At 36.3% G+C, this 27,976-nt stretch overlaps 1 protein-coding gene across 1 annotated transcript in view; it reads left to right on the plus strand.

Annotated features, from left to right (window-relative positions):
• Positions 1-27,976, plus strand: part of LOC145666926 (protein RRP5 homolog) — a 78,194-nt gene that overhangs the window by 47,639 nt on the left and 2,579 nt on the right. Inside the window, exons 13-16 of the mRNA XM_081734527.1 lie at positions 180-378; positions 3,451-3,567; positions 6,868-7,066; positions 23,022-23,495. Of these exons, the coding sequence (XP_081590653.1) occupies positions 180-378; positions 3,451-3,567; positions 6,868-7,066; positions 23,022-23,487 (981 nt within the window). The 3' untranslated portion in view covers positions 23,488-23,495. The remainder of the gene's footprint in view (positions 1-179; positions 379-3,450; positions 3,568-6,867; positions 7,067-23,021; positions 23,496-27,976) is intronic.

The raw sequence follows: 27,976 nt of genomic DNA on the forward strand, positions 1-27,976 counted from the left end.
ATGACTTTTGCCCCAACCCTTGTATTTTATGTTTTGTTCTCTGTAACACAAATCCTGGGATTTTTTTTTTTTTTTTTTCGAAGTAGAGGCGAGAATAATAGTAACGCTGTCCAACACCATGCTTATTATTTTTCTCTTTAAACTTTTTTTTTTTTTTTTTTTTTTAAATTTTCTTGCAGCCAAGTGTGGATCTGTTAGATTCGTATCTGAAGGATACTTATAGAATAGCTAAACACTGGAAAAAGGAAGGAAAACCTTTGTCAAAATATGTACCTGGCCAAATTGTTCAAGGAACAGTTAAAAAGGTATCTGAATTCGGTGCTATTCTCGAAGTAGATGATGAAGTGCAAGGAGTGGCTAATTCATTTTTGATAAAAGGTAAACCATCTTTAAAAAGGTTAAGATAAGTTTAAGAATGTATTTTACTCTCTCTCTTCAGTGACTTATAAAAACTCACAATAATGTGTTCAATGACTTTTAAATATTACCTAGTTCTCTAGGGTGGGTGTAAAATAACTAGGTAAAAAACAAACAAACAAACAAACAAACAAAAAAAACTTATAATTCTGTAATATTGATTTTTACTCATTAGAAAAACATGTACATATCTTCCTTTAGATAAGGAAACAAAGAATATGTCAAATCTCAGCTAGGCACCTATGTTGTTAACTAGCTTCCTCAGACGTCCAGGGATACAATTCATGCTTTTCTAAAGAAAGTCAATCCGGATATTAGCAATAACGTCCGCGCCTCCAATTCATCCACTGTGCGAGATTTGGACTTATACACCTCCTCCTTAATGTTGCACCACAAGAAAAATTCATACAGAGTGAGATCTGGACTTCTTGCTGGCCATTTGTGAGATCTCGGCGTCTAAGCCAACGTCCAGGAAATGTCTATTCCAATCATTCGCGAATAATTACTGCGAAGTGGGGTGGTGCACGATCTTGCATGCAAATAAAATCAATGTTTTTCCCATTCCGATGCAGTAAGCCACGCGTAATCTTGGAGCGTCTGAAGAAAACTGTCGGGACTCATGGAATCACGCAGAAGATATGGACCAATTGAGTCTTGTCGCCGTCATTCTGCACCACACGGTCACTTTGGAACAAGTCGGTATCCTCTCAACAGTCATTTGGAGATCATTATCACCTGATGCCCAATAATGGTAGTTACGGCGATCCACAAAACCCCGAACACGGAATACGACATCATCGTCACTGCAAACACTTGTGGCCAATCTTCGTGCCAAACCAGGTTAATTCCCCGAATTCCTTCCTCCAGTCACAGATTCGGAATTCCAACTCATGTACATAATGGGGTTTCGATGGGCGAAAATTGAGTTCTTTATGCGTGATTCGATAATCCACTATGACGAGCTGTCTGGCGTATTGGTTTTATTCGGGCTGTGGGCAAACATTTCTTGATATCTTGCCACATTTTCTTCCGACGTAACGTGGATGTGCGGCCACTTCTTCTTACGTCTTCGTGGAACACTTAAGGGAGCCACGAGGAGATAAAGAAGCTTTTCGGGGTTATCTAAACGTTTACAAAAGTTCTAAGCATAAAGTGCAGGATATCAAAGTTTTACACCATGCGACGTCAAGTATTGAAAGTAGCGTTTTTAAAACTTACTTCATTAAGACAACACTTTTAGGAATGATCCAAAAAATGGATCAAAAGATTGCGATCTTGGCCAATATTTTTTTTTTTTTTTTTTTTGGATCAGGGGTCATAAAAGTTTTGAACGGCTCCTAAATCGAGTTTTCGTATTTTCTGCGGAATAAGAACATCATACTGAGTTAAGCGATAGTTTGGGTTGGCTATATTATATGTAGTTCTCCAGATATATGGCCTACAAGAAAATTTTTGATTGAAATATATTGGATCTTTTGATCCAAAAATGTAAAACTCAATACCGAAAAAGGGAATTTAGATGAGGAATAGGATACCTGTATTACTTATAGTTTTCTGTTTGTTGTAAATGCGTAACACAGAAGTTCACAGAATAATATTACAACTTTCATATTTTTTTTACTCCGAAATTTCCTTACACAAGGTTCATTTTTAAACTACAAATTTGAAAATCACTTACATGTATAGAAATTTGATTTGGTAACAATGATCTTCACATAGGCTCCATAATGGGTGTGCAAAGAAGACTGAAGACCACGTCTCAAGTTGTACCAAAGAGATATTAATACTAGTATATTTATGTATATCTGTAAAATAAAAATATGTAATTTGATTTGGATTAGGTAATATTTGTGTAAAGATTACTTTCCACGTAATTTTAAGGTGGGGGGAATAGTTAAGTCACCATATAATACTGAGTTTTTTCGTTTTTAATTAAACGTAACTTTGTAAAAATACGTTACTTCGTATAGAAATTAAAATGTCTACTGATACTGAATCTATAAGCATGTGAAGAACTTACTGCATAACATATATTAAGCCTCTATGTTCTTCGATAGAGGATACTCACTTTTGTAATGTAAATATTTGAAAATTCAGCTTCTAGGAATACAACTGGATGAGTACTATTTTTATGTTGAACTATGTATTCCTACATTCTATCAGTCAGTAATTAAATATCTATTTGCTAAGTGAAAGACAGGTTTTGAAACATTCTTCAGAAAGCCATTAGATTAAAATGATCGAAAGTGACCGATATTAGTGTCGAATTCATAGTTTTAGAGGTCGCTGTGACGAACAGTGGCACTTCCGATACCGTTTAAATCCAAATTCAGCCCCATTAAGTACTCCTAAGGGAGGGATGGTGTCATGGAAAAATAATTGAAAATGGCCGATATTAGTGTCGAGTTCATAGTTTTTGGGATCCCTAAGTTGATTGGTGACAGTTTTGGTGCCCTTTATGTCCAAAATGAAACGTTTTCTCCCCGTGCAAAGAACGGGCATTCTGCAAGTAATTTATAAAATAAAACTAATTACTCCAAATAACAAAGAGAAAAAGTATTGTTTAAACAAATTGAAGGTTAGCAATAATTGAAATTAAAAGCAAATATTGATGGATACGTTTTGTAAAAATAAATTGTGCTCTAATGGGTACTAGTTTTCAGACTTCTTTTTATTTGTAGTGTATAGTTTTATTGATTTGTTTTTCCCAATATGTTTTCTTAAATAATATTTTACTGAAGATGCCTTAACTCGACACATGAAAATCTTAACGGTAAATATTTTCAGGTTGAGGACCACTAGGTTGCTTTCTTGTAGAACATTGCATCGATAAAGCAAGCCAGTTACTCCTATATTTATGAGAAAATAGAAACAAGTATTTTCGAGATTTCACCGAAGAAACTAGTGGAGCGTAAACCCTCTTTAAGGTGACCAGCCGGACAGAAAGACACCTGTGCTAACTACCGTTAGTTGATTATACTATAATTTTTAATTCCTTGTTTTCTGATACATTGCGCTCTTTTTCTTTTTCAGGTTGTAATATAAAAGAAGGAGACACTTTTCAAGGAAAAGTATTATTTGTAAATTTTGCCATGAATTGCCTTGAATTATGCTTGAGGGAAGATTTGAATGCTGTTATAGAAGCTAAAGGTAAATTTACTAAGTTGTTTCATACGAGGCCTGTCTAAAAAGTATCCGACCTTAATTTTTTCCACGCAAAGTAGTGATTCTCAGGCGGCGCCACCGTGCACGGTGGAAGGAGGAACCTTAATGCGCATGCTTGAATTTTTTCACCGCGTTCGCGTGTGCCAGTCGTGAGCTGGTGGTCGCGAAGTGAGGTGCTGTTGGTAGTGTTCGTCGGATTTAGTGTTTCTCGCAAGATGACTGAACGAATCGAGCAAAAATACTGCATCAAATTCTGTCAAAGGCTGGGTGATTTTCAAAGCCAAACAATTCATAAGATTCAGCAGGTGTTTGGAGAAGATGCGATGGATGTAACACAAATTAAACAATGGTTCAACCGATTCAAAGATGGCCGCACATCAGTCGAGAGTGAGCAGCGTAGCGGCAGGCCCCAAACTGCTCGGAATGCAGCTGTTGTTGAGCGGGTGCGAAATTTGGTGATGGCAGATCGCCGTTTGACAGTGCGGGAGATTGCAGAAGATTTTGGAGTGAGTAAAGATTCTGCACATGCAATTTTGCGTGACGATTTGAACATGAAACGAGTGGCTGCTAAATTTGTACCCAAGTTGTTGTCTCAGGAACAAAAAGACACCCGTTTTGACGTTGCACAGGACCTTCCGGACACCACCAACACTGATCCTGGGTATCTGAATTCCGTGATAACTGGAAATGAGTCATGGGTGTACGGGTACGACCCAGAAACAAAACAACAATCGTCTCAATGGAAGCATCCCGATTCTCCCAGGCCGAAGAAAGCGCGGCAGGTGCGAAGCAAAATCAAGGTGTTGCTGGCTGTTTTCTTCGATGCCCGTGGAATTGTGCATCACGAGTACGCACCGGAAGGACAAACAGTGACAAAGGAGTACTATCAAGATGTTCTCAGGCGACTCCGTGACGCAGTCCGGCGCAAAAGACCAGACATGTGGACAGCGAAGAACTGGCACGTCCATCATGACAACGCCCCAGCACATTCATCCCAATTGATCCACACGTTCTTAGCCAAACATGGAATTACAACCGTTCGCCAACCTCCCTACTCTCCAGACCTGGCTCCTTGTGACTTCTGGTTGTTTCCAAAATTGAAGACGCCTCTGAAGGGATCCCGTTTTGAGAGTAGAGAAGACATAATGCGGAACACGACGACGGAGCTGAACAACATTCCAAAAGAAGACTTCCAGCGGTGTTTCCAGCAGTGGAAGAATCGGTGGGCTAAGTGTGTGGAAGCACAAGGGGCCTACTTTGAAGGGGATTAGGGTCCCAAATCTGTCAGGTATTCGCAACTATTTTTCTGGCCAAAGGTCGGTTACCTTTTAGACAGCCCTCGTAAAACAGGCTACGGTCTTATAAATGGAAAGGAAATGCCAATTATTTTGGTTTTACCATATATATATATATATATATATATATATATATATATATATATATATATATATATATATATATATATATACAGGGGTATAGCCAGCAGGTTTATCTAGAAGGGGCCCTTGTTTTGTTTTTGAGGGGGGGGGGAAGTTACAGTGTACAAAGCTAAAACAAAAGTTACAGCTAGTGATTTTAGTCCTATTTTTTTTAAAAAAAAATCTCCATAAATATTATGTACCAGGTAGTTTTTATTATGCTTAACCAAGAACTACTGTCCCGGACCATACGTTATCTTGTGCTATTTCAGTTTAAACCCTTGATACAGAACGTACCTACATAAGACTGATTTCCTTTGAAATAGGCCTATATATTAAAATATTTCCATGCACAAGAGCACTAGATCAGTCGATTGCAGTAGATGTGGTAGCAAGCTGTGCATTTGGTCAATCCTTACACGGAAGAGATCACATACTATTTTTCGCTCGGCAAACAATTTACCATATGAATTATGAATTATATGTCAACTTTGCTATTTTTAAATGACTGAGTCGAGGTAAATTTACGATGATGTTTTAAAAGATAGTCATTTGGGAGTACAGAAAATAATTTGGGAGGCCTGGCCCCAATGCCCCTCGTGGCTACACTCTTATATATATATATATATATATATATATTGCAAGTAGTTCGTGTTGGTCATTGCAGTAAAAATAAATATTAGTTGTAAGATCTTTGCTTAAATAGGAAGTTTTCAAACATAAGTAACCAAATAACTTAGTGTTTCTACAGTGTGCTCAGAAAATCTGGAACGAATGAAGAAAGTAGCACCATCATGTTAAGCATAATCCACATATTAAATACTGTATATTCCGTGAAGGTTATATGAAACTAGACAGCTTAACGTAGGATCCAAAACACATGGGCTTCCATCGAGAATCAAAACTGGATCTTCTACATCGAAAGTATGTCTGCAAACCGCACAGCTGCTAGGTAGCTTGCCGTTTCCAATTAGTGTAGCAGTCTATCAATACAGGGTGTCTCAAAACAACACGGACAACGTGTGGAAGGTGATTCCTGACACCAAGATAAGACAAAAAGTATAGATCAACCTGGGTGCACAAATACTTCCTTTCGGAGTTATAGGCTGCCGAAAACATGAAAAAATGAACTTTAAAGTTTCATGGCTCCAAAACTATGGGATCTACCGTAGTCAGGTCAAGACTTCACTTAGGAACTAGTATGTGCCCTATCCAAATATCCATGTTTCAAAATCCTGCGATACTTCCGCAACAATTTTTATAGAGGCAGTTGGTGAGTACTTCAAATTGTATGCTTGTAGACGGCCATTATAACCATTGTTACGTGAGTGCCTTAGGATTCTGAAACATGTATTTTTGGATAGCACACATATTAGTCCCTAAGTGAAGTCTTGATCCGATTACAATAGATCTTATATTTTTGGTGCTATAGATCTGTAAAATTCATTTTTTCATGTTTTCGGCAGCCTATAACTCCGAAAGGAAACATTTGTGCACCCAGGTTGGTCTATGCTTTTTGTCTTATCTTGGTGTCAGGAATCACCTCCCAAATGTTGTCGGCGTTGTTTTGAAACACCCTGTATATAATATATTTATAGCAGTCTATTTAGAACAAAATAAACGTTCACCAACGATTCTCCCCATTTAACAGCTTAAACAGCTGCTTCTGATATTTTTATCTTTCTGTGACGAAGTCATTACAATTAGTCTGAGTCAGAGTTCTATTTATGACATCAAAAGTTTACAGTTTTCGTGTTCTAAGACTTGGTAGTGTACTATTTCTTATTTGTTCAAATTAGGAAAATATAAAGAGAAGTATTGTACTTTATTCCATGTCCAGGTATGCCAATAATTCTTTTTCGCTTAGGTCACCAGCAGAAGTTACAACCGGGAAGTGAAGCTAGGGCAAAGGTAATAGTTACGAAGAAAGAATTCATATTGGCTTGTTTGCTAGGAGCTGCTAAAGGTCAACTAGTATTTCTTCCATCCAGAAGACATATTAATGATTTTATGGGCAAAAGCAACGACTATACACTTGGGAATGTATATAACATCTGCATTGTAAAGTAAGTATTTTATTGTATGTTACTTTAAAAATTGAACATTCTTTTAACGCTTCATCAGATAGGAAAATAAATAGTAGTAGGAAAAGAATTTTGAAACATACGGTTGGTTTATGCTTTGGAATGCCGAGTCACATGATATTATTTTCAGGTTAAAGGCGGAGAGTCTGTTGGAGAAAGATAAAACTGATGGAACGAATTGTTCGATACGGGAAGAAAGAAGAATTATAAAAGAGTAATGTAAATTAATAGGAGAAAAATAATCAGAAACACAGATTGAAAAATATTAATTAAGAAAAGAAATTAATTAAAATAAATTATGATGGATAATAAAAACGTAATGACAGTAATGATACATAATACGAAATGAAAAGGGCATAAGGAAAATAATAATAAACCAGCTGAACCTGCGCTCTCTACACAGCGCATCATTCACATATGAGCATTAATCTCCTTGTCATTCCTCACAATATCTGTACATGTCCCTTTACAGACACAAGTGAAAGACATGTCGATAAAAGTCGGTAAGGGATACCATAAAGGGGAGATTTTTCGAATATTTTTTCAATATCTCGCACCGTTTGTAAGATTTGAGCCAACTTCCGGTTGGAGTTTCTAATTTATGTATGATCAGTTTTTTTTTTATTTCTTCTTGCATGTAGTATGTCATAAGCAAATACAATACACACATTCAATTAATTATAATGTCAGTGATATATATGGTGTTCATTAGGCAAAACACTCCAAACAATAAAGATTCATCTTAAACTACAGAAATGGTTATCCTACGTTTTTCATATCATTTGGTCATGAAACAAACGCTGGAGAGATATGCTAACTTCATATGCAAATATGTGCTGTTGGAATGTATAACTCGTAGGATATGATGCTTTACGCTTTAAAATTTCAATACTTCTAGTGTACCCCTAAAAAGAGTAATAAATGAATAATAGCCAGTTTTTTAAAAAAAATATTCAATAGAACTGAACAATTTACACCACATTTGCAATCGATCAGTGAAAACGGCATCTTTATAGAGCCTATGGTGTCCGAGAACTCACTGTCCACAAACATATGAACTTTTTTGACCACAAACGTATAAACGTAGCATTTTAATAAATAGATAATAAAAACAAGATGATGAATTTAAAATAGGTGTAATCGAAACAGAGTGAGTGTTTTTAGATGGGTATATTATAAACCATTAAGCTCAAGAGAACGGATTAAATGGAAGTGTAAATATTTTCGCATGTAAATTAGGCTGGAAGTGTCGAAGAGTGTGGAAAATGTTTTGTGTTGGTGATGTGATGTTGAAACGTCGCACCGGTATCAAATATGGAGCAAGTTTTACATTATTATGAATATAGAATCTCTGTGGATATTTTGGTGGATTAGGTGCGGAATGTTTCAAGGACTAGTTCTTGTAATGAGCGTGTTAAGATTGAGGGCTTTGGTAAGCGATGAGTTTTACGTCCCACGATTATGCCTGTTAGGCTAAAGAAGACGATGATTATGAGACATGAATGAAATTGTGGAATGAAGAAAGTGGGAGGAAACGGGAGAACCACGAGAAAACCCACGAACACGGTGTTTGTCCACCACAAAGTCCACACGGCGCGAGCTGGGATCAAACCAGGGACCCCAAGCACCGGAGGTGAATGCTCTAACACTGAGCCACGTAGCCCCCTACTTTGGTAAGCGAATTCCAGGTAAACGGTGAAATCTCTTTGGTTTGTGAAATATATAAAATTTACAAAGTATACTTTAATTACAAATTTGGAGCGAAGCGATCGACTTCTATTGATTACACTAGTTAACAAATTTAAACTTTTTGTTTGTTACATGAGAAAAATCACCTGATCTTAAAGGAACTTTTTGCACTGAATTCGAATATGCACTCGGTTTCTCTCCATCACGTACAGTTTTCCCGTAACAGAGGGATTTTCGGGAAATTCCCTCAAAAATTTCCCTTTTTCAGATAATTTATTCCCCTAGCTCCTGTCCCCTTACATATAGTAACATAGAAATTATACCTAAGTATACCTTGATTTATATTTAATAAACCCTAAAAGTTTCGTAAAAATCGCTTTGTTCTTTCTAGAGAAATAAATATATTTGTTTGTATACTGTGTGCACTGTTTATTGCACCTGATAGTAATGCTTTCAGATCTCCTGAGTTGGGGTAAAAACGATTTGCTTTATTACTGCAAACACAGACATAAAAATGAATATTTACAATAGTCAACAACACACTTGTATTGCTCTCTGTAAATTAGAAACGTGTATAAAAATAGAATGTACTTCCAACGTATATTTTTTTTAAACGTACAGTATATGTGTATCTTAATACATATATATATATAATTCTCCAAGTTTTTTCGTTTTGTTCATGAAATGGTTATCAATATTTGTTATCAAATGTAACAGAATGCAAAAGAAAGAAAGAATGGAATACAGACTCATTGTTGACAACAATGAACTAATGCAGTCTGAATTTTCCACTACGGTATCGTTTCCCCCCTCCCCCCGCGCATTTCTTTCTTTCTTGTGTTCTTGACACCTGGTGAGGGAGTTTTGTGCATTTTTATATTGACGTGTGGTTTAACACTACTTCACTTTCAAAGTTGTCTTTGCTGCTAAGAGTGCTTTCATGTTTGATCTTAACGGCATTATACCCAACTAAGACCAGAAGTTTAGTTTGTGATCAGTACAATGGCGTCAAGAGGACGGCGTTCGTGTGTTAACTCACCAAATAGTTTTTGTTATGTGTGTGGCCAGTTTGTAGTTAAAGGACAGTGTAGATCCATTACGCCATCGGTGAAACTAGCATATTATATATATTTCGGATGTCGTGTGGGAGATCAGGACAAAACTTGGGCACCCAACATAATTTGTGCGTCGTGCTACGTCACTTTACTTGCATAGGCCAAAGGGAAACGGAGGGTTTGCTGTACCAATGGTGTGGAGAGAACCCACCAATCATCTGGATGATTGTTATTTTTGTCTCACAGTAGTTAAGGGACATTCTAAAAAAAGCAAATACACAATAAGTTATCCCAACGTTAAATCCGCAATTAGACCTATTCCGCACGGGGATGAACTTCTACTTCCCGAGCCCCCTACCAACTGGCCAAAAGACTCTGATGATGATCATGACCTTGATGAACCATCGACATCAACATGTACATCCAAGGATCCAACGTTCATCCCTGACTGTGTTCGCGAGCCACATTTCATCCGGCAATGTGAACTTAATGACCTAGTCCGTGATTTGCACCTGACAAAACAAGAGGCGGAACTTCTGGGATGAAGGCTCCAGCAGTGGAACTTATTGGATGCAGAAACGAACATATCAGTGTACAGGAAAAGGCATGTTCAATTTTCAAGCTATTTCTCAATGCAAGATAATGTGTGCGTATGTACGGATATAAATGGGTTGATGGCGGAGCTAGGAATTCCTTACGTTCCAGAAGAATGGAGGTTATTTATCGACGCGTCAAAGGTCAGCCTTAAAGCTGTCCTTTTACATAATGGAAATAAAAAACCTTCTATACCACTTGCGCACTCAGTGAAGATTAAGGAATCCTATGACACCATGTCAACTTTGCTAAATCTTATAAATTACAAGGACCACTGTTGGCAAATATGTTGTGATCTCAAGGTAGTTGGTATTTTATTAGGACTGCAGTGCGGTTACACGAAGTACCAATGTTTTTTATGTTTATGGGATAGCCGAGCTGATGACAAACATTATGAAGTGAAGGAATGGGAACCTAGAGTGAATTACGTACCTGGAGAATGCAACGTCAAATACGCTCCTTTGGTAGATCCTAATAAGATATTACTACCGCCACTTCATATCAAGTTAGGACTTATGAAAAACTTTGTCAAAGCCATGGACACATCTGGTGAAGGTTTCAAGTATTTGCGAGATAAGTTCCCTAACCTGAGTGATGCTAAGATTTCAGCGGGAGTGTTTATTGGTCCCCAAATTAGGAAATTAATGCTTGATGATAGCTTTGACAGCAAGTTAAACAGTGCTGAGCTAGCTGCCTGGACAGCATTTAAGTGTGTTGTGTGCAACTTTCTGGGCAATAACAAAGCTGAGAGTTACACAGAAATCGTACAGGACATGATACAGAAATACAAAGAGTTGGGTTGTAGGATGTCTTTAAAAATCCACTTTTTGCACTCCCACCTCAGCTTCTTTCCTGCTAACCTAGGTGCTCTCAGCGACGAACAGGGGGAAAGATTCCACCAAGATATAATGGCAATGGAGAAAAGGTACCAGGGACGATGGGATCCTTCAATGATGGGGGACTATTGTTGGGGTCTTGTTAGAGAATGCAACATTTCTTACAAAAGAAGGAAGTAGTGTACGTTTTTGTAACCCAATGGAAGTTTCATATATTGTGATAGTTTTGTCTTTTCATGACCTTTAGGTACATTTGTATTATTGTTTATTGTAAATTGTCACACTTGTAAATTATATTGTATTATATTTTGTATATGTGTTTGTGGTAATAAAGCAAAACGTTTTACCTCAACTTAAGAGATCTGAAAGCATTACTATAAGGTGCAATAAACAGTACACACAGTATACATACAAACATATTTATTTCTCTAGAAAGAATAAAGCGATTATTACGAAACTTGGAGGGTTTGTTAAATATGAATCAAAGTATACTTAGGTATAATTTCTATGTTAGTATATGCAAGGGGACAAGATCTTGGGATGTATAAATAAACGAAAAGGGAAATTTTTGAGGGATTTTCCCGAAAATCCCTCTGTTACGGGAAAATCGTACGTGATGGAGAAAAACCGAGTGCATATTCGAATTCAGCGCAAAAAGTTCCTTTAAGAACAGGTATTTCCTTTTATGTAACAAAACCTTTGTTAACTAGTGTTATTCATAGAATTTTTTAGTGCATCAATTGTAATCGTGAACGAACACTACATGAAAATAGTTGATGTCAAATTTGGTAAGAACGGTTCAGGCATCTCGGAGAACTAGTTTTTCGGTGATTATTCCTCAATAGTATATCCATGCGATCTCTTATGACACTGAGTGCGCGCTCTCGAATCATCATCTCAAATTTGGTGAAGAATGATTCAGGCATTTCGCAGAGATAGCTTTTTCAGTGATTATTCCTCAATGGTATATCCGATCAGGACATGCGATCTCTTATGACACTGAGTGCGCGCTCTCGAATCATCATCTCAAATTTGGTGAAGAATGATTCAGGCATTTCGGAGAGCTAGCTTTTTCGGTGATTATTCCTCAATGGTATATCCGATCGGGACATGCTACTTCTTACAACATTCAGCGCACGCTTTCGAATCACCATCTCAAATTTGGTGAAGAACGGTTCGGACATCCGTATAAATGACCGCCTAAGTCAAGTTAAAGAGGAGCTTTGCTTTAATAAGTTAAGTTTCTGTAAGAAACGAATGTTAGAATTGTATTGAGTGAAAAATTTTGAAATAATGGACTTTTAAGTTCTCTGTCTTTCTTTTTTTCTTTCATGATTGAGTTGTTTGTGATAAGGTATGTGAATTATTAGCGGTTGGGGAGTGCTGACGAGAGAAAATGAAGATGATTATTGAGAACAGATACATCCTTTCTAACAAGCATGACCTAGAGTAGGAAGCATTTGATATAGTGTGAGTAGAAGTTCTTGAAGTGCAGACGTTGTGTAGTGTGATAGGTTTGATGTATACATCAGTATGGAAATCTAGGACCAGACAAATTTGACTGAGCACTTGTTCGGAATTGTATGAATAACTCCAGTGCTGATTGACCGTTAGTCCATGTTGAGAAATCAAATTTGATTGAAGACGCCTCACCTTCACCGAAAGAGTAGAAACTCAATTTAAAACTTGTCTTACGTGCGACTGATATAGTTTGGCTGCCCATCTTCGATCTCAAAAGTAAAACTGGCTTTTCATCTTTCCGTTAGTTGAAATTCTTCGAACTTAATAATCCTTGAAATGCACCCACTGTTCTGCCATCTGTGCCGCAGATACAGTAACTCTTGTTTTAATCCACATCAACAATCAATGATAGTTCTAAAGGACTTAATTATCCACTTCCTTGTTCCGTCATAACAGCGTGTCCTACCATATTTCTTGCTTAAGTGTTCTCAAAATTCTTCTCTTACATACCTTAGAAAGAGATGACAAGATATTTCGACTACGAGTACCAACCGTAGGATTAGAATTAGGAATTAATTTCTGGGCTTTCGGCATCTATGACCATGTTAACCCGTCACAAGTGAGGGATGACGTCCTTCAGCGATCACACTATTCGGAGAAAGGGAAAGAAGAAAGGATTGGAGAATTAAGGAACGGTCTGGAACCTGTATGATGTTAGGTACCTTCCTGATGTGAATGAGAAAAACCCATATAGACTTCATTCAGGATATCTGGCCTGAAAAAACTTTCTACACTTTTTCGAGTGGGAGACCCGGGTTCGATTCCCGGCGGGAGCTCATGTGGTTCGGATTCCACGTTAATCAGTAGGTCCACGTTTCATATAGCCTCGCTGCTGAAAGGGACGCTAAACTAAAATCAACTCAACTACACTTTTTCGACCGAGTACCCCCACCGGGAATCGAACCTGGGACTGCTTGCACCAAAGACGAGAGCGTTAATGAGTGCGCTACGCGAGGTCACTACACTACCATTCTATCGGCGGACTATCTCCAAAACCTAATCATACCACCTTATACCACTCAATTCGTGTTAAATGGACCTATTTTATATTGATTTTTATTATTATTTTTCGTATATCCTTTTCATTTTGTATTATGTATAATCATTGTCAGAACTCTTTATTATTATTCCTAATTTAGTTTTCTCAATTTTTTGATTACATAATTTTATTTAACTGTTGCTTCTGTTTATTCCTCTTCATTTTATACATGTGCTTTCTTAATGTATTACTCTTTCTTCCTGCCATAGCTTTATTCAACAGTTTTTCCCCATTTAGTTTTGTTCTCCTCATTAAACTCTCCGCTTTTAACTTGGAAACACTATCCAATGTGTGTGTTCCCTCGTGGCTAAGCGGTTAGCGTACGCGCCTTTGGCGTGGGAGACCCGGGTTCGATTCCCGGCGGGAGCTCATGTGGTTCGGATTCCACGTTAATCAGTAGGTCCACGTCTCATATAGCCTCGCTGCTGAAAGGGACGCTAAACTAAAATCAACTCAACTATCCAATGTGTGCTGTCTTCCAACTGAAGGATACACAGTTGCTTTTTCGTTATTTTATTTTCTTCCTACTTCTTTCCACCAGTATCTGATGAAACGTAGAGTCTCTTAAAGTGATACGAGGGGGTATCGTAAAGTTTTAATTACCATAGTTTAAAAAAAAAAATCAAGATACAGGGATTATTGTGATTTGTAGTTTTAACACCTCTCTGTGTAGTCACCACCGTGATTTACACATTTCTGCCAGCGTTTTCTCACTTTACGGATACCATCATTGTAGAAGTCTGCACACTGTACTTTAAACCACTCTTCCACCTTATGAATGACGTCATCTGTGTTGTCAAAATTGCAACCACACAACGGAAACAAGAAAAAGTCATTGGATGCCAGGTTAGGAGAATAAAGCGGATGCTGCAATGCCTGGAAGCCACGCACCCTTGCTTTGTCGACAGCAGTTTGAGATGAATGAGCTGGTGCTTCTGAAAAGGTGTCAGCAAACGTAAACCCTCAGTGCGCAGATACCTTAGACATGTGAAGTTCGTCATGGATAATTTTTCACACATTGCCATAACTGAAACCAGTCTCATTCATAATCGTTTGGATGGTTTCATGTTTGTCTTCGAGGGTTAAACACTTCACTTTCTTCACAGTGGCCGCATTGTCCGTCAGGGATGGTGTTCCAGGTATTGGGTCGTCTGTGAGGGACATATGACCAATTTCGAATTTCCTTTTCCACTTTACAATAGTGTAATAAGATTGACAATCATCGTCATACACAGCCTTCATATCTTCATGAATTTGTCTGGAATTATTACCCTTCAAATGTAGGAATTTTATCACACAGATAGCCTCAATCTTACCCATCTTGCACTTTGGTCACTTTTGGCACACCCTGTAAAAAAAATAACTGTCAGTAGGAGCTAATTTCCTTAACATCACATAAGAACCAAACATTAGACTGACAAAATTACATCAAACTTTACGGTACCTCTCGTAATGTTTTCAGTACAGTCAAAGTTCTTTATTTACGGTTTTGCGATTCACGGGGAGAATAATTGTGACCAATTTATTCTCGGCTCAAAACTGTCTCAAATTCATTCATTGTTTTCGTACATACTTAATTTTAGTTTTTATTTAGGTAAACAAACATAACGAAGTTATTTCCGACCTTGCTCCGATGTACAGCGTTATTGAAACACAATTGCCCTTTTACTTAACGCAACTTTCGAGTGTCTGCTAATATATTCACTACATTTTTTTTTTTTTTTTTTTTTTTTTTTTTTTGTTTAAAGCCGTCTTTGTGTTTAGACAAATTATTCAATTGGCACAATACTTTTAAGGGATTAGCATTGTTTTCTCAACTCGCTCTTTTATGGTTTATAAGTTGTCAACATTATAACATCGAGTAAAAGTAAATTGAAAATATCTTGCGCCAGAAATATATATATATATATATTATATCTTACGCTTAAGATTAAAATAAACATTTTGGATCATTTACATCTTGTTGAGATGTTTGCATCCGTATTGCGTTCTTTTAATAGCAACGAATGTACTGTATAGAGTGTCAAAAAGCTTCAACATCGTTATCAGCAAAAACCTTACGTCATCCAACACTTGTAAAAATGGAAGCCGTATTGACACTTTAGATTAAATACTATAATCAGAGAATAATAGCTTTAAGTGGTAAAATAATCCATGAGAAAGCTAAATGTCTTTACGCGCACTTGAAAAAAGAAACTCGGTTACCGATTTATTGAGAGCGGCTTAATCGATGCTCGCCATTAAAAAAAAAAAATCGCAAAAATCATCAGAAAGCACACGATATATATATATATATCATAGGTTTTCTGCCCTTACTGGGAGGTCACTTGCAGCAGCTAAAAAGCTTCCATGCTCTACGGTCCTCCGCTAACCTCTTCGTCTTCATGTATGATCTTTCTGTTTTTATATCATCCATTAATTGTAGTTTCCTTCGCTCCCCCCCTCTCTTTCCCGCCATCATACCCTCTAGGACATCCCTCATGATACAATTTCTTCTTAGGCAATGTCTCAACTAGTTTATGTTCCTCTTCTTAACAATATCTAAAACTGTTCTTTTCTCCTCCACCATTCCTAACACCCTGTCATTCGTTTTCTGCTCGACCAACTAATTCTTTCCATTCCTCCCCACCCACATTTCGAAGGCTTCCAGTCGTTTTTCATCACTTTTATGTAATGTCCACGTTTCCGCCCCATACAGTACAACACTCAACACGAAACATTTTATGAGTATTTTTCTCAACTTCTTCTTCAAGGTCCCACAAAATAGCATTTGCTTCCTCCTAAAGGCTTCTTTCGCCATTCCTATCCTTGCTTTTATTTCACGTTCACACTTCATGTTATTACTAAGAATACTACCCAGATATCGAAAACTATTCACTTGTTCTATTTTCTCCCCTCCTACTTTTATATTGGACACAGACCCCTTCATTCCAATCACCATGGCTTTTGTCTTTCTAACATTTATTTTCATCCCGTATTCTTCAAAGCCATTTCTCATTTTTTCTAACATTTTATTAATTTTCTTTTCAGATTCTGCAACAAGCGCCATATCGTCTGCAAATCTTATGCATCTAATCATTCTACCTCCTACCGAAATGCCATCATCATCATGTAAACTCTTTTTCACTATCTCTTCTAGATAGACATTAAATAGCGTTGGCGAGAGGCAGCATCCTTGTCCAACTCCCCTTCCAATTGCACTCTCTTTCGTCAGTTCTTCCCCTACCTAACACTTACTTGTTGGTTCATGTATAAGTTTCTTATGAGTCTTCGATCTTTTCATTCCAACCCTATCTTCTTTAGAACTCCCAACAACAATTCCCAATTTGACTTTTTTTTTTTTTTTTTTTTTTTAGAGAGAGAGAGATATGAAAAAAGAATCTTTTAAAAAAAATTAAAAAATCATTTTTCTTTCTTCTTTTTCTTTTTTTAAAAATACTCGATCAAAAGCCTTTTCTAGACCAATAAATGCAATATAACCTCTTTCCCTTTTTCTATAAATCTTTCACCGATCGCCCTTAATAATCCAATAGCATCTCTTGTGCCCTTACCTCTTCTGAACCCGAACTGCTCCTCCTCGGGTTTTTCATTTGTTCTTCCATATAACCTCCTGTTCAGTATTCGGAGCAAAATTTTAGCTGCATGAGATATGAGACTAATAGTTCTATAATCCTCACACCTTTTTGGGTTCGATTTCTTAGCCATCGGTATCATGATCGTTTTCAGGGAGTCTTTTGGCCACTCTCCTGTTTCATGTATTTCATTGCATAGTCGGAACAATTCTTTCTTTCCGTTGTCTCCCATATTTTTAGTGAATTCGATTGGTATATTACCGATCCCGGTTGCCTTTCCATTCCTAATCTCGGATATAGCCTTTTCAAACTCATCCCGAAGAATACTAAATCCTTTATCATCCTCGCCTACTTAATTTTTTACTTCAACATTTTGGCTACACGGCCTATCCCTACTCTTATATAAGTCTTCAACGTATTCTTTCCATCTTCCTATGACCTCATTTCTCCCTCTGACTACTTTCCCATTCTTATTTACAACTGCCATCGTAATACCCCCTTGTTTCCTCCGAAATTCCATAGATTTCTCCTCCTTGTACATTTCCTCATTTCCCAACGATCTTGCATCGTTTGGCCTAATCCTCGTTTCGCCTAACCAATTATCTGACATTTTTATGGCAGATGAATGATAAGATTTGTGTCCGCCATTTTAGGCGAATTAAGTATACTCGTTTGGCCTAATCCTCGTTTTGCCTAAAATGGTGGACTATAAAAAAATCGCGAAAGTAAGACTGGAGGTAAATTTCGAAAGATTATTCCCTACTATATGAAGAACTGAGAAATATTTTATTTCCCCAAAACTAATTTGTAGTATGAGCATTTGCTTTAGGGAAAATGCTTCGACATTTGTGTTATGGTTATTTTTCTTTTCCATTTTGAGAACATTAACATTCGATATACCTTTCATTTAAACTTAACGCCCTTACAGCATCTATAGTGGCTATATTTCAGATGAGAAAAAAATAAGTTACACATACTTTATTCCCTATTATTAATTTCGTTTAAAGGTGAGTGTTTTAGTTTGCAGTTTGTTTCCAAATATCTGATATTGTCAAATGGTACTGCTAATAAGCATCTTAAAGGAAATATAATTTGCATGAGTATTACGAAAATATGGATTTTATATTTCTGTTTCGTACTAATGTGGATGCAGAAGTTATATTATTGTGGGTTTTGCTGGTTTTTCAGAGGATTTCATTCCAATTTCAATGCTTTTTCAAAACTGTTAGTCCATTATAATTGATCCTATTGTGATTCTATATTATTTTCATTAATATGAAATTTCAAAGCGTTTCGAACTAGATCTGACAAGAGATATCTAAATTAGCTCATAAAAATGGACAACTGTGATTGAAATGAGTGATTTGGACAAATCGCTCTACTGGCAAGTTGATCTTTGTATAATTCCACAATCCAAATATCTCAATGTGTTACTAGGGGGTGCGGTGGCTCAGTGGTACAACGTTCACCTCCGGTGCTTGGGGTCTCTGGTTTGATCCCAGCTCGCGCCGTGTGGAGTTTGTGGTGAACAAACACTGTGCTCGTGGGTTTTCTCGGAGTTCTCCCGTTTCCTCCCACTTTCTCCATTCCACCATTTCACTCATCTCTCATCATCACCGTCTCCTTTAGCCTAACCGGCATAACCGTGGGATGTAAAACTTAAAGATTTCAATGTGTTACTAACAAAGAAAATTAAAAATACATTTGAATTCTAAGTAACCATTAGCAAATAGTTATTGAAAATCTATTAAGGAAATAAAATTGTATAAACAAAAAATATATATAAGTATTCCTAGACATTCCCTTCAAATATCGTGGACAGGCATTCGCGCAATCACAGATAAGGATTTGTCTACAATTTCCAGTTTTGGCCAATCAGAGGCAAGTATTTGTTTACATCTTTCAGGCGTGTCTACCATGTATTCAAGTAACTGTCCTTTTACTTTTCTATAAATAATCCTTATATTTGCGTTTAAATCTTAATTATTGTTCTTAGGATCTATGAAAAAGATTTGTTATGTATTGTTATTGTATACATTGTTATTTAAAATAATATCAAGTTTTAAAAGCAATAGTGTCAATTACTGATGATACTATTATTTATTTTCTTATTTGGATGCATGTTTAAATAAATCCCAAGGTGAAGTCCGGGTAGGAAAATTTTTGTCCACGAGCTTTTACGTCGAAAATGGCCTGAAACAAGGAGATGCGTTGTCGCCATTATTATTCAACTTTGTTCTGGAATACACTATAGGGAAAATCAAAGATAGCAGCCAGGGCCTAGAGTTGAACGGTATTAACCAGGTTATGGCATATGCTGATGATGTAAATTTAATAGGGGATGATAGGAGAACAATAGAAAGAAATGCAGAGATCTTATTAAAAGCTTGCAGGAACATGGGTTTAGAAGTAAATGCAGGGAAAACGAAATACATGGAAGTGCGTCGGGACCGTAATACGGCAAATTATGGATGCTTTAAAATATTAAAAAATAATACTTTTGATAAAGTGGATAATTTCAAATATCTAGGATCAATATTAACAGACGAAAATCATATTCACGAAGAAATTAAATATCGACTAAAGGCAGGGAATTCATGTTATTATTCAGTTCAAAATCTATTGTCGTCGCGAATTCTGTCGAGGAATCTGAAGCTTAAAATATACAAAACGATAATCATGCCTGTTGTTCTGTATGGTTGCGAAACATGTTCCCTTACTCTGAGGGAAGAACATAGACTGAAAGTATTTGAGAACAAGATCCTGAGACGAATATTCGGACCCAAGAGGAACGGGAATGGGGAATGGCGGAAACTTCATAACGAGGAACTACATAATTTATACGGTTTACCAACATTGTTAGGATCGTCAAGTTTAGGAGGCTTAGGTGGGCAGATCATGTAGCTAGAATGGAAGAAAGTAGAAACGCTTTCAAAGTCTTGACTGGAAGACCAATCGGAAAGCGACCATTAGGAAGACCTAGGCGCAGATGGGAGGACAATATTAAGATGGATCTCGCAGAGATAGGAATATAAAGTAGAAACTGGATCCAGTTGGCTAAGGATAGTGGTCGGTGGAGAGCTTTTGTGAACGCGGCATTGAACCTCCGGGTTCCATAAGCCATAGAGTTAGTTAGTTTCTTATTTGGATGCTATGACATATTGCATTCATTTAGAATGTTAGATGACTGAAATGCTAAGTTGCGTTTTACTTGTTTACTTTTAATGCAAACTTTATTTTTTAGTTACTCATTTTACATAAAATTTTGGGGACTTGGCGTGGAAGATTCGGGTTTGATTCCCGGCGGGAGCTAATGTGGTTCGGATTCCACGTTAGTCAGTGGGTCCACGTCTCATATAGCCTCGCTGCTGAAAGGGACGCTAAACTAAAATCAACTCAACTCAAAATTTTTGGAAATAAAAGTAACGTTCATTCTGAAAAAATAATAGGTTTCTCATTTTCCTTTCATTGCTGAGAATTCACTATTGAAAATAAGCGTAATATTTTATTTTTTCTTTTGGTTAAAAAATCTCATTTTTATCCTCCAAGGCTAAGAGAGGCGGTGATGATGACAGTGAACGAAACTGTTGGGGTGAAGAAAATGGAAGGAAACGCATGAAGCCCAAGATAACCCTTACACAAAATTTGTAACGTGCACTTGAACATGGTATTTCATTCAATTCAAACGTATCTGCTATTTGTGTAATTATTTAGTCATATGATGTTCCGTTATAGATTTTTTTTTGTAGCAAGCGAATTTCACATGATACTGGAATGTTTCCCAGTATTTGCTCAAATCTTAGAAATTCGAATGCAGGAAATGACTACAAAGCTCTTCCACTACTTTCAACATTGTATTTTTTATTGCAAAATGTTCTGAAGTACATTTAAGTCAGATGTGCAAGAACACATCTGAAAGAAGCTCAAGATAAACAAGTATTCTTTATACTCTAGCAGTTTTTTATACGTCTCTGCTTCATTTATAACTTTGTCGTCCCAATACATTACAACTTGAATTTTCTCAAAGCACTTAATCAACTAGTTTTTTATTTGCATGGGTGAAATCATAACTTTTGAATTCAAATTTCACTCGTTTGACATACTACCGGAACGTCCATAGCATAAGTCTCTGATTAAGATTGCTACGTCTCGGAGATGGTGTAACAATTGAACAAATTTTAGGAATACTAGTTAAGGATAATCCGGAGTTGAAGACACGAATGATAATCAAATTTTAATCAAATTTGAATTTGCGTGATTTTTTTTATTATCCACCATTTTAGGCGTAACGAGGATTAGGCCAAACGAGGATCCTTTTTCGCCGAAAATGGTGGACTGAAATCTTATAATTTATCTGTCATAAAAGTGTCAGATAATTGGTTAGGCGAAACGAGGATTAGGCAAAACGTGGCGACACGTTTCCCAACTCTTTCTAATGTCCTCGCATTTTCTTTTATAAAACTCTTCCCTCACTCTGTCTGTTTCTCTCTTTAATTCATTATTTAACTTTCTGTACATCTTTCTGCCCTCTTCTGTAGCAACCTGTTTCCACGTCTTGCTTTCTCTCATTTTCTGCAACATCTGCTCTGTAACCCATGGTTTCTTAGCCGTTTTGTGTTTCCGGTAACCTACTGTTTCTTCTGCAGCCTGCTGTAAGCAAAGTTTAATGTATTCTCACCGTGCGTTGCTACTTGCGCCTATTCTTTTCTCGTTTGAATATTTTTCTTCGAATTTTTCAACGAAAAGATTTCTTATTTCCTCGTTTTTCAACTTTTCAGTATTCAATCCTTTGTTGCCTACTTTTCTTCTGTCTACATTTTTCAATTGTATATCTACTTCGGCCAGCACAAGATTATGATCTGAGAAAATATCAGCCCCGGGAAGGGTCTTCGCGTTCTTTAAGCTATTCCGGTACCTGTCCTGAATCATAACATAGTATATCTGATATCTTCCACCGTCTATTGCCATGTATATCTTCTTCTCTTGTGCAGATTGAACCTAGTGTTCCGAATTACTAGTGAATTCTGTCTACAGAAATTCACTAGTCCCTCTCCCCTTTCATTTGTTTCGTCTAAACCATATTTGCCTACGATACTACCTTCCAGTTTTTCTCCCACAACTGCATTGAAATCTCCCATTACAATTACGCATGCACCCCTCTTGTCCCTATCTATAATTTCTTCTGTTTTCTCATAATTTTCCTCTACTTCTTCTGTTGCATGCGAAGTCGTCGGTGCATATGTCTGTATAACCACTAGATCTTTCGTTTTCCCTTTAAGTCTTAACATCATAACTCTATCGTCAATAAATTGTACTTTCACTACCTTGTCCTTTAAGCGCTTTCCAAAAATTATTCCTACGCCATTATGACCGCCCTTTTCATTACCTGAGTAAAACATTCTATATCCGCTGTTCAATATATATCGTAAGCAGTGAATTGCAACATTTATTTTTAGTTTGATCTTGTTCATAATTGATACATTTTGGATAGAAAGATAAAAATAGTAAATATGGTATGTAACGAGAGAATAATAATAATAATAATAATAATAATAATAATAATAATAATAATAATAATAATAATAATAATAATAATAATAATAATAATAATAATAATAATAATTTTTCCAGAGTTGTCACTGGGAAGCTGATCGGGATACTGAACAAAGCTGTTATTAAATCTGAGAAAAAGGCGAAAAGGATAAGTGCTAAAAGAAAACAGATGAAGAGGGATCGTTTAGCAAAGAAACAGAGAACTGACATTTCGTCACAGGAACCTGGTGCATTTGTCAAAGCGAATACAAATAACACAAGTAAGAAAACTACTGTAGCAGTTTCTGCCGAAGTAAACGAAGCCACAAATATTGAGACTGATTCTTCTTCTGATGAATCTAATATATGTGAGGAAACCAGCGATGTGGACCAGTCTTTGGAAAGTCAACCAGGTTCATTTGTTAGGGTTAGGCAGAAAGAAAATAATGAAAACACTTTAGAAGAGGAGAATGAAGACACTGACAATGTTGCTACATCCTCTGTTTATGTTGAGGGAAGTGGGACTGATTCTGAAAGTAGCTCTTCAAATATGCCATATTCGTAGCACAAATGGTAAAGTGTTTTTTCTTATTTCTTTTAAATACGTATATAGTTTTTATGAATGTACTTTATATATATATTTATAAACTTCTTTTTATCAATACTATTAATGAACATTTTATTTTATGTATATTTTTATGATCCTTTTTTATATATAATGTTTATGAACTTTATTTTTATATATAATATTTGTAAACTTCACTTCTGTATTTACATTTTATCAATTTATTTATACAAGAAGTGCAAGGCCATAGGCCAACTCTATTATGAGTAAAGATAATAAAAAAAAAAAAAAAAAAAAAAACGGAAAGAGAGAGAAGTTTTTGAAAATAGGTAAAATTAGCAGTGTGGAGTTCAAACCGGTGCGTTTGGAAAAAATTTCCACCAATTTAGGTTGAAAATCACCAGCTTCGCTTGGAAGAAATTCCACCAATTTGGGTTGAAAATCACCAACTTCGTTCGGAAAAAATCCACCAATTTGGGTTGAAAATCACCAACTTCGTTCGGAAAAAATCCACCAATTTAGATTGAAAATCACCAACTTTGTTTGGAAAAATTTTCACCAATTTGGGTTGAAAATCACCAACTTCATTTGGAAAAAAATCCACAAATTTAGATTGAAAATCACCAATCTCGTTTGGAAAAAAATCCACCAATTTAGATTGAAAGTCATCAATTTCGTTTGAAAAAATTTCCACCAATTTAGATTGAAAATTACAAACTTCGTTTGGAAAAAATATTCCACCGATTTAGATTGAATATCACCAATTTTGCTTGGAAAAATTTCCACCAATTTAGATTGAAAATCACCAGCTTCGTATCTATACTTATGACAGAGTTAGCGTTTTGCCACCTTAAGGTAGATACTGTGTTCCAAAAGTTATACCAAACGGATCAGCCGTTTTCCCGACTCCGAAAACTATAGATTCGACAGTATTAACGGTGATTTTGAATATTTTATTTTTTAGCCCCTTCTCACCTACCAAGCTGAAGAGGTCTGAGCGTGGAATTAAACAGCATAGACAGTGTCAGTTTCTATCTTAGCGATTCCTCAAACTATGAATTCGACACGAATATAGTTCGTTTTCGATTATTTTTACACCTCCCTTCCTACTCAATTCTGGGTAGTGATGGGCAGTGGGAATATTCCCGGTGGGAAGGAAAATAAAAAATGGAAATATTCCCGGGTTTTTTCCGTGGCATATAATTTCCTAAGAAGAAATTTATTTCAATTTCTTTATTTTATCTTCCAAATTGTAAGAACCGTATGACTACTTTATTTTCATTTATTATGATTTACTTCTAGGCTTTAAATAATTTGGAGAATAAAAGAAATAAAATTCGTTGACTACTTTATATAATTAATCATATGATTTATTAGCTCCATTTCCATTTGCACTAAAATGTAGCAAAGTACTAATTTACAAATGATGAAACGGAACCAGTTTGTAAATTAATGTAGAAATTATGTAGAATAGAGATGAAGTACAATTAATACACCCCGAACCATCGTTAGTAATAGACGTCAGTCTGTCTCCTGTCTCTGACTTGAATTTCCGAAGAGGTGCTCGGACTTCACATATGTGAATTAACGCTTGAAATTTCGAGAAATAGGTAGGAAGAAAGGTGTATGGCAATGTCACGTGCTAAATTATAAAGATAAGTCAGTATCTTGTAAATTTTGTGAACATAAATATGTATGCGCAAATGTTGATAAATTGGTGAGAGATGTATCTTCTGGCAATTACCCAATCTAATTTGTTTATAACATTTAAAAATTTAATATGTTTATAATATCAGTATTAGAGTGAAGCTTAGAAAATCCACTTACTTGTAAATTTAAACTGTCTAGCAGTGTAAAAATATGTGGACTTACTGTACCATTTTTCCCACATATTTACCTTCATAGAACATATTGTAAGTAAATATACATTTATGCATACTCTCTAAATATAACAAAATATTAATAAAGTAACATAGTACCGTTCAGAATATACATTTTAAAGAATCCCCTTGTGACAACTGTAATAATATACTGTGATAAAAAACGAATTTAAGTTTGAAATCATAATATACATGTAGTAATAGAATGCAATTTTCTTTGTGATTGTACATAAATTCTCGGAAAAATTCGCATTTTGGCAATCTTCCCGGGAATATTCCCGAAAATATCTTCCCGGGAATTTACCCATCATTAATTCTAGGGGTGCTAGGAGTTATAGTGGAACATGCATTCAGATAATAAAGGACTCATTAGAATAAATAACGAAAAGTGACGCCTTCGCCGTTGCTCGTGTCACAAAATAAGGAACCTAGTAGAATAAATAACAACCCAATCCAGCTGACATGTCCGTTCCTGCCTAAATTTTGGCTTAAATGTAATCGAGATTGGCATCTAACAGCTTAGTGACTCCGAAAACCTAGTAATAGAGGGTGGAGCCCCATATATTCGACAGTAATCTCGGTTATTTTAGAAATCTTATTTTTCATCCCTCATACCAATTAGGGGCACAATTTGGACTTTAACGATATTGTGGAATGTGACTATTCATCTCAGCGACCCGAAAAACTATGGATTTGACACTAATATCGACCGTTTCAAATTATTTTATGTGTCACCTTTCTCTCTTCTGGGTGCTGATTGAGGCTAAACTTGGAATTGAACGGCATCAAGAATGTCACAATTCACCTCAACGACCCTAAGAACTACGGATTTTACTCCAATTACCGATCATTTTGTATGTCACCCCTTTTACATCCCCCTAGGAGTGGTAAGCGGGTGTTACCCCTACTGGAAGCTGAATTTTAATTTAAATTGCGTCAGGAGTCTATTCATATAATTGATTCCGAAAATTATGGATTCGGCATTAATATCTGTCGTTTCCGATCATTTTTGTTACCCCCTCTCACTCTCCCTAGATGATCTGAGGGAATTTTATCCCCACGGTATTATTTTTCTAATTATAGAGTTAAGCTGAAGTATACATGCATTTATACATACATTTTTCTGTATACATAAACATATTTTTGTTATATATAATTTTTATAATTATTAGCTTTTATTTAATACCTTAGAATCAATTCTTTACTCCTTACGTCCTTAATTCGTAATGACTTAAATAGTAAACTCAGCATTGTTTGCTAAGGAACTTATATAGATTAGGCGTGTAGCCAAAGTAAGAATAGGAGTAGGGGGTCCTAGACTCCCTAAATCTTCGTTTCATCTTGAGACCACAATGTGCCATTGTGCAATAGAATACAAAGAAATGCAATTTAGTAGTTTATTTGTAAGAGATGGCTTATTTTATATTCATTTTAATTTCTTAAGAAAATACAGAAAGCAGCTAGGAGCGTAAGACACGAAAGTAGAAAATGCCGATGTCAAAAAGGGTATGAAACAAGTGCCAAAATCCGAAAATTCCGAGTAAGGTTGGGGCGTTCTTTGTATGTTTAGGTAGACATCTAGGACCTGTCAGGTGAAAATGATATTGACAATTCAGTGAAAAGCAACAGAAAAAAACATGTATATATGTTCTTCTCAGGCCAGTGTTTATTTATTAGTTTAATGTTCCTTGATTTATGACAAGTTAAGTGTAACGATGATGATGATAATGAATTAAATCGTAAAATGAAGAAAGTGGGAAGAAACAGTAGAGCTCCGAGAAAACTCACGTACACGGTGTTTGAAATCTTTGAGTTGACGTCCACAATTATGCGTGTTAGCCTATGGGAGACGATGATTAAAGCAAGTGAATGATGAAAGAATTGGTGGAATAAGAAAGTGGGAGGAAACGGTAGTACCCCGATGTCGTCAATCACAAACGGCCGGGGATCGAACCAGGGAGCCCACGCAACGGAGGTAAGCACTCTACCACTAAGCCACCGTGCTCCCCGGACACCGTGTTTATCCACCTTAAAGTCCATTTTGCGCGAGCTGATATCGAGCCAGAGACTACACATTAGCGGCGATGACTTTACCACTGAACCAATGCCAAGACAGCGTTGACGTAAATGTTTCTGTTTTTCAATTGCTAGAGGATATGAAAATGGATATTATTGAGCTTTAGATTTAATTGATTCTACTGTTGAACACGTGGCGCCGCAACTCATACTTTTAATATTGTTAACACTCATGCGCAAGAGATGCGCTACTCTTTTAGTTTACATGATATTCTTATTTATTATTATTATTATTAGAGTAGAAAGTTAAAGAGTAAGGATACAATGAGAATTATGATTACCGCAATAGAAGATCTGAGTAATCATTGATATAGAGCGATTTAGAATTTCTAATGACTCCTCTTCCTTAATGAGTTCCTTCCCGTAACAAATTCATGCACACCCCTCAATTTCTCTGGCTGGCCTAGACGCTACATAAAAGTCTTGAACCAGCATTAGACCTTTCTGCTATCTATTGAAGTGATGCTTAATTAATTGATGTTGCCTATGCATATACGTAGTCTAAATACAATTGTAATAACTTAATTAATTTT

Source organism: Thermobia domestica, chromosome 12 (assembly GCF_964235325.1).
Source record: "Thermobia domestica chromosome 12, izTheDome1.hap1.1, whole genome shotgun sequence".
In the NCBI taxonomy this organism is placed as follows: Eukaryota; Metazoa; Arthropoda; class Insecta; order Zygentoma; family Lepismatidae; genus Thermobia; species Thermobia domestica.